This window comes from Azolla caroliniana, unplaced genomic scaffold, assembly GCF_043228905.1.
Source record: "Azolla caroliniana isolate FFs.n. ecotype wild unplaced genomic scaffold, voAzoCaro1.0.p SCAF_14, whole genome shotgun sequence".
Taxonomy (NCBI): domain Eukaryota; kingdom Viridiplantae; phylum Streptophyta; class Polypodiopsida; order Salviniales; family Salviniaceae; genus Azolla; species Azolla caroliniana.
The window spans coordinates 13443267-13450650 of NW_028230449.1; the positions used below are offsets into that span (position 1 = coordinate 13443267).

The window sequence follows — 7384 nt, forward strand, 5'->3', positions numbered from 1 at the left end:
CGAACTAGAGTACCTACTACCTCATAATCAGAATCTTTAGTGGAAAAATAGTTAAAATTCAAGGATATCGAGTTCGATCGAAACATTTTCCCGCTTTTAGGTAAAGGACAAAGACTACGAAATGCCAGAAACTCCATTGCTTAAGTGAGATAGCTAAGATGTACAGCACCCCTTGAATTGCCCCTTGAATTAGTTGTATATATAATATGGAGGAATATCTTATGATTGGGCAAAGGCCCACCTCATCCTTGTGCAATTTTTAGAGTGGTCTTGATTTTGAGCACTTGTATTCTTATCAAATATGGGCTTTAGAGTAACTCTTCAAACTAGGCCCATCCCCCCCAACCCCAAGAACAACAAACATTTATATAGCCAACAACTTTCGGAACATAAAAAATGATGTGGTTCCTCCAAACGATTAGAACACAAAAATGTTAGATTGATGTTGTGGGCCTTTGACATTGGAAAAAACGATCGCAAACTTGCGGAGTCCTACCCACGAGAAAGACAAAAATAAATAAAGAAATCTCGTTGATTCCGTGCTCCTCATTTTCACGAGTTCTCGGGGATGGTCCCATTTAGATTCCGTGCTTATAAATGACGGGAATTGCCAACAATTTATGCTTATATGTATGTATATGTGAGGAAAGAATGAAGATTGGTTTCTTGGGTGTCTTCAAAATTTAGTGGCATATGCTTGATCCCCCAAGTCACTAATGAAAAGATTAGCTTAATCGGCTTCTTAATCTCGATCAATTTTGCTCATAATCGGAATGACCGCAAGCTCGATCGATTTTGCTTGTAATGGGAGTCACAATCTTGATCAATGTTGCTTGTAATGTAGCACTTGTAATTAGCAGAACTCTGAGATTGTAGGGTTATTGTTATTTGTTGGGTTTAAGATTCATTAACCCCTGACTAAGGATAGTTCAGTACTTTGGAGAACCAAACTATGCAATTCATGATTCAAACCATCTACCTGTACATGATTATAACACTTAACCTACCATCAATGGAAGCTTCTTCTGTGCTTGATATGTCAGAGTATGCTTCTACAACTGGAATTGTGACCATTAGAAATTCGTCGGATTCGAGCTCACCTATACTAATCAGCAGTGATGGATCTTACTCTTGGCAATTCTACCCTTACCACAATGATGATCACATGAAGGAGCAATACCTCCTTGTGATTCTCAATACCATGGTCAATACCACCACCATAGTATGGATGGCCAATCGAAACCGCCCAGTTTCGCCCGAAACCGCTCTCGACTATGCCTTACCGTCCCGACAATTCATCCTCCGGGATCGGAAAACTGCCGACGATTCGTCATCTATGATATGGTCTTCTCCGGAAGGAGTTTTTAGTGTAGAGATGAATGCGACCGGAAACCTCATCATGCGGGATGCTCGATACTCGACCCTCTGGCAAAGCTTTGACCATCCGTCGGACGTAATGGTGGCCGGACAAAGCTTGAGAGCGCATCAAACCCTAGTGTCTAGGGTTTCGTCTGAGGATGTATCGGCCGGTAGATACACCCTCAAGGTGGAGCCTGGAGGTGTGGTCTTCTATGCTACTTTAGATGAGCAACAAAAGAATGTGCCCTATGAATTGTTCACATATTCGGCCACATATGCATTAGATCGGTATAGTGGCACCGATGCGACAGGGTCGAGCGGAGGAAACCTATCCGAGGCCCTCCATTCATGGTGTAATCAAACATATATTGTGTATGAAGCTGATGGGGTTCAGCTCTCCCTCAAACAAGAGGGCTACAACATAACACCTGAGTGCCAATCCGAGGCGGGGGGGTTCACCGTCCACGGGGTCACTTTCACCACACGGTCGGGCGGGATCTCGGGATTCCGATACCTCAAGCTCATGCCCAATGGCGATGTCCGGACATTCCTGGTGTCCGGATCGGAAGGCCTCGTGATCCCCCTCAATGAGCCCACCCAGGGTTTCTTTCCCACAAATTGCAAGCTCCCTTCCTATTGTGGCATCAATAGCCTGTGTAGCTCCTACCAAACATGCTCCTGCCCCGATCTCTTCGAAGCCATCAACGCTTCGGATACGTCCAAGGGTTGCCGCTTGGTATCTGGGCTGTTGGATTGTTCCGGCTCGATAGATCACCAGTTCCTCGAGATTCCGAGGGCCAATTACTTCGCAAACTCCTACATCCCCCCGGTCATAGATATGGTATCTCCCGAAGAATGCAAGGATTTGTGCCTTCTTAATTGCTCCTGCACCGCGGCATTCCACAACAACATTACCGGCGCTTGTTACCTATACAATCAAGTTCACACCATGCAATCTGATACTAACCCTTCCATAACTGCATTCCTTAAAGTTCCGCATCCGCCATCATCTAACGACATCTCCCCCGATTTCAAATTCTCCATCATCGTGGCTTGTTTCGTGCTCTTGGTCATCGGCATTCTTGGACTGTGGGTCGGAAAGAAATTGAATGAATTGCCAGACATGAAGCTCGATCAAAATTATCCAGATTCGGAGGAGGAGGAGTTCCTCGAAAGCTTGCCCGGTCTTCCTCCAAGATACTCCTACAAAGAGCTTCATTTAGCCACACGAGGTTTTAGCAAGAGGCTCGGGAGGGGGGGCTCGGGTTCGGTCTATGAAGGCCACATTACCATATGCCCTTTAGATAACTACAAACGACAATTTATGGTAGAAGCCGGGAGAGATGAACACGACATCGACAAGGTCACGGCCACTGTTGCCGTGAAGGAGCTCCAGGTCCCTCCCTTCCTACCTCTCTTTCATTTACAGGATCAAATACCTATGGCATTGTATCGAATTTGCTCTTTATCCAATCGAGTTCCTTCCTTCTTTGATTGTTATGATACTTGAATCCATCATATTCAGCTTTATTCTTGGGCATCCTAGCATCTAACTTTACTTGCAACATTATTTTCTTTCCAAAGAGTTATATATACCATTTCCATATGTTTTTATTAGATTGTGGATAGAAAATCCCTTCGTTTCTTCCATGGCCTTTCTAAACTTTGTGTTGATTCTATGTGTGTGCTTGTGTTTGAAAAATGAATGGTGCAGATGACAACAGTGGGGAGCTCCAGCATGCCAGCAGTAGGGAAAAAGCTGTTCCGAGCAGAGGTAGCAGCATTGGGCAACATAAGCCATGTCAATTTGGTTCAGTTGAGGGGTTTTTGTGCTGAAGGAGTGCACAGGCTTCTTGTGTATGAGTACCTAGAGAATGGATCATTAGACAAGTGGTTGTTCTGTGATAGCAACGGCCATGGTGACGAAAGTGTCGAGGAGATGAACCATCGTGGTGTCCGAGACATCGATAAATGGAATGTCCGATACCAAATAGCCATTGACACGGCCCGAGGACTCCAGTTCCTACATGAAGGGTTTCGCGACAAAGTGTTGCACCTGGACGTGAAGCCCCAAAACATATTGCTCGATGGGATGTTCAGGGCGAAGTTGTCGGACTTTGGCTTGAGCAAGCTCATCGAGAGGGAACAACGAGGAGGTCATATGCAAACACAGACCACGATGAGGGGCACTCCGGGCTACATTGCACCCGAGTGGTTCCTAAATCTACCGGTCACGGAAAAGAGTGATGTATTCGGCTATGGCATGGTGTTGTTGGAGCTTGTCGGGGGCAAAAAGAACGAGGATTTGTATGTCGACGTCAATGATGGCCTAGTAGAGAGACATAATAATGGAGATTCTAAACAAGTAGGAGGGTGGTATTTTCCGTCTTGGGTTGTTAAACAAGCTATGTTCAGTAACACGCTTGATATTATCGACAAAAGGTTATTAAACAATGTTAGCCAAGAGTGTGAAGAAGATGCAATATTGAGCCTTATCCGACTCATCCATGTTGCTTTTTGGTGTATCCAAGAGGACCCTATTTCTCGGCCTTCAATGAGCACTGTAGTCTTGATGCTTGAAGGGTATGTGCAAGTTCCAGAGCCTCCCCTTCAACTCCCTTACATTCCTCAACAAGTCATACACCCTTCATCAATAATTGTTCCTTCCTCTACTTCAACTCGAACTTTAACAACGCTATTAACCGGATCAAAACCATGTCACTAAGGGAAATTTTGATTCATCCTCATCAACCTAGACAATAATTAATCTACAAGACATAAACTATGACATCATTATACAATAATGGCACAAGAGACCATTGTTTTTGGAAACCATGTCAACAATGGATGTTATTAAAGAGAATATATTTTGGCCATGTACAATGCTCACAAGGTTCTGCTTTCAGGCTGTATCAATACCAAGAGAAGTTGTTACTTGTTGACACTATGTTGTCAACTTGCGTGATCCAAGTAGTTGTGGAAAATTTAGTGTGACCAATGACATAGTGTGAACTAACTCTAAAGCACAAATTTTTCATATTTCATAATAATGTGAAAATTTCTTTTGAATGTAACCAAATATGAAACCTCCTAGTATCAAAACATGTACCATATTTATAAGGAGCAATGTGAATACCCATAGAATAACAATTGTATGTGGAGACCCCTTGGAAAACCCTATGTAAAGACCTTGGATTATGAGGTGAGGAGTAGGGAAGAGAAACAAAAAAGACACCATTCTTATAAGCTAATAATGCAATATGAGAACTTTTTTTCACTATTTAGTAGCATTGTTCTTGTAATTATCCTATCTCGTTTCTACATTAAGTTCTTGGTTTAGATATCCCTTGAGTTTATGCCACAACCTTTATCCTAATATTTCCATATATTTTTCACTTAACCAAAATTTACTTCTCAAATTTTGTTTACCTCATCCATTTACTAGTCTAGAACCATGGACATTGTTCTTGTAATTATCCTATCTCGTTTCTACATTAAGTTCTTGGTTTAGATATCCCTTGAGTTTATGCCACAACCTTTATCCTAATATTTCCATATATTTTTCACTTAACCAAAATTTACTTCTCAAATTTTGTTTACCTCATCCATTTACTAGTCTAGAACCATGGACATTGTTCTTGTAATTATCCTATCTCGTTTCTACATTAAGTTCTTGGTTTAGATATCCCTTGAGTTTATGCCACAACCTTTATCCTAATATTTCCATATATTTTTCACTTAACCAAAATTTACTTCTCAAATTTTGTTTACCTCATCCATTTACTAGTCTAGAACCATGGACATTGTTCTTGTAATTATCCTATCTCGTTTCTACATTAAGTTCTTGGTTTAGATATCCCTTGAGTTTATGCCACAACCTTTATCCTAATATTTCCATATATTTTTCACTTAACCAAAATTTACTTCTCAAATTTTGTTTACCTCATCCATTTACTAGTCTAGAACCATGGACATTGTTCTTGTAATTATCCTATCTCATTTCTACATTAAGTTCTTGGTTTAGATATCCCTTGAGTTTATGCCACAACCTTTATCCTAATATTTCCATATATTTTTCACTTAACCAAAATTTACTTCTCAAATTTTGTTTACCTCATCCATTTACTAGTCTAGAACCATGGACATTGTTCTTGTAATTATCCTATCTCGTTTCTACATTAAGTTCTTGGTTTAGATATCCCTTGAGTTTATGCCACAACCTTTATCCTAATATTTCCATATATTTTTCACTTAACCAAAATTTACTTCTCAAATTTTGTTTACCTCATCCATTTACTAGTCTAGAACCATGGACATTGTTCTTGTAATTATCCTATCTCGTTTCTACATTAAGTTCTTGGTTTAGATATCCCTTGAGTTTATGCCACAACCTTTATCCTAATATTTCCATATATTTTTCACTTAACCAAAATTTACTTCTCAAATTTTGTTTACCTCATCCATTTACTAGTCTAGAACCATGGACATTGTTCTTGTAATTATCCTATCTCGTTTCTACATTAAGTTCTTGGTTTAGATATCCCTTGAGTTTATGCCACAACCTTTATCCTAATATTTCCATATATTTTTCACTTAACCAAAATTTACTTCTCAAATTTTGTTTACCTCATCCATTTACTAGTCTAGAACCATGGATGTTCCACCTACAGTTGCATAGATCCAATGACTATTTGCATGACATTTGGTGAACTTGATGTGAAGAGCCTTGGAAACTAATAAAGACAACGATACCAAAAAGAACTGAGCTCCTAAACACAAAATATCACATGTTTTATGTGACAGTAAACATTGTTTTATGCGAAATTATGTGTTTGAATGGTCTAGCACCCTTTCTTGCTTATTTTCTCCCTAATTTCCCTTAATGTTAAAGTAGTTTCTTAGAATTCGTATCAGAGCATGGTTAATGTTTCTTGTGTTTGCCTATTTTTTGTTTTTTCTTAACCCTAGACCAACTAACTACGTACATCTTCTTGATCTAGGGGCATCAACTCCAAAACTTTGGTATCTCTCTTTTTTACTTTGGCTTTTTGCATCATCTTATTTTCTCTCTTGTTATGTTTGAGTTTTCATGTCCCTTACATGCGTATGGTGATTGTACTATGTGTAAATATTATATTTTGTGTGGATATTTGTATATATATGTGTGTGTTAATGTGGTGTTTCCATCCCACGATAAACACAAATAAGGGTGTTTGTGACTTGTGCCATTACCAACAATGTGGTTCCATGCTTAGGGATTCATTTCCATGGCAACCGTCTTAACACGAAGGAGAGGATTTTTTATCTTTTTTATTTTATTTTCTATTTTACATATTTCTTGCCCCTCTCATTGTGGTTTATGGTGGGTGTTGGCTCTTGCAATTCAGCACTAGCAAGTTGTATTAAGCGCAATGTCGTTGATGCTACAAGGTAGTAGATGGTTGCAGTATCACATAAAGACATGTGTTGTGCTACTCGAGTGGTGTCGTGTAAACACACGTGCGTGGGCTACTTGAGTGGGACCATTGGGGTCTTCGACCAGGGAGTCGAAAAGATGGAGGAGTCCAAAGGGAGTAAGTCAAAGACTCGTGCTTGTCGAAAGGTTGAACTGGTCGAAAGATCGAGTTAGTCAAAGGCTCGCGTTAGTCGAAAGATCGAGCTAGTTGAAGGCTCACAATAGTCAAAAGATCAAACTAGTCAAAGGCTTGCTCTTGTCGAAGAAACACGTATGTCTAAAGCACATGCTTGTAGAAGACTTGGAGCAATGCTTGCAGAGCACAGGTTTGTTAGAAACATTGGGTCATTTGAAATAGGTAATATGTCACATTTTAAGAACTCTCCGTAAAAAAGAGAGCACAAAATAGGTCGTGTCACAAAAAGGGGTGCCACATGTGTAAAGATTTTTAAAAAATGACCCAAAATGATTTATTTTTAGCATGTCCAAAAGTTTAGGGTTTTCCAAAAATGCCTAAATAATAGACACACCAAACTTACAAAAGAATGTACGAAATTTACAAAAGGACTA

At 40.0% G+C, this 7384-nt stretch overlaps 1 protein-coding gene across 1 annotated transcript; it reads left to right on the forward strand.

Annotated features, from left to right (window-relative positions):
• The first annotated feature begins 926 nt into the window (after nucleotides 1-926).
• On the forward strand, nucleotides 927-4438 carry LOC147855515 (G-type lectin S-receptor-like serine/threonine-protein kinase SD2-5). Its single transcript, XM_087330812.1, has 2 exons — nucleotides 927-2755; nucleotides 3074-4438. Exons 1-2 carry the CDS (start codon nucleotides 953-955, stop codon nucleotides 4082-4084), a joined length of 2814 nt encoding a protein of 937 aa, XP_087186938.1. The 5' UTR covers nucleotides 927-952; the 3' UTR covers nucleotides 4085-4438.
• The last annotated feature ends 2946 nt before the right edge of the window (nucleotides 4439-7384 follow it).

What these genes read in the sequence shown, in the direction of transcription:
- LOC147855515 (XM_087330812.1), top strand. Translation starts at nt 953, where the DNA reads ATGCAATTCATGATTCAAACCATCTACCTGTACATGATTATAACACTT. An exon ending in TTGCCGTGAAGGAGCTCCAG is followed by an intron (nt 2,756 to 3,073) that starts GTCCCTCCCTTC and finishes TGAATGGTGCAG; the next exon opens with ATGACAACAGTGGGGAGCTC.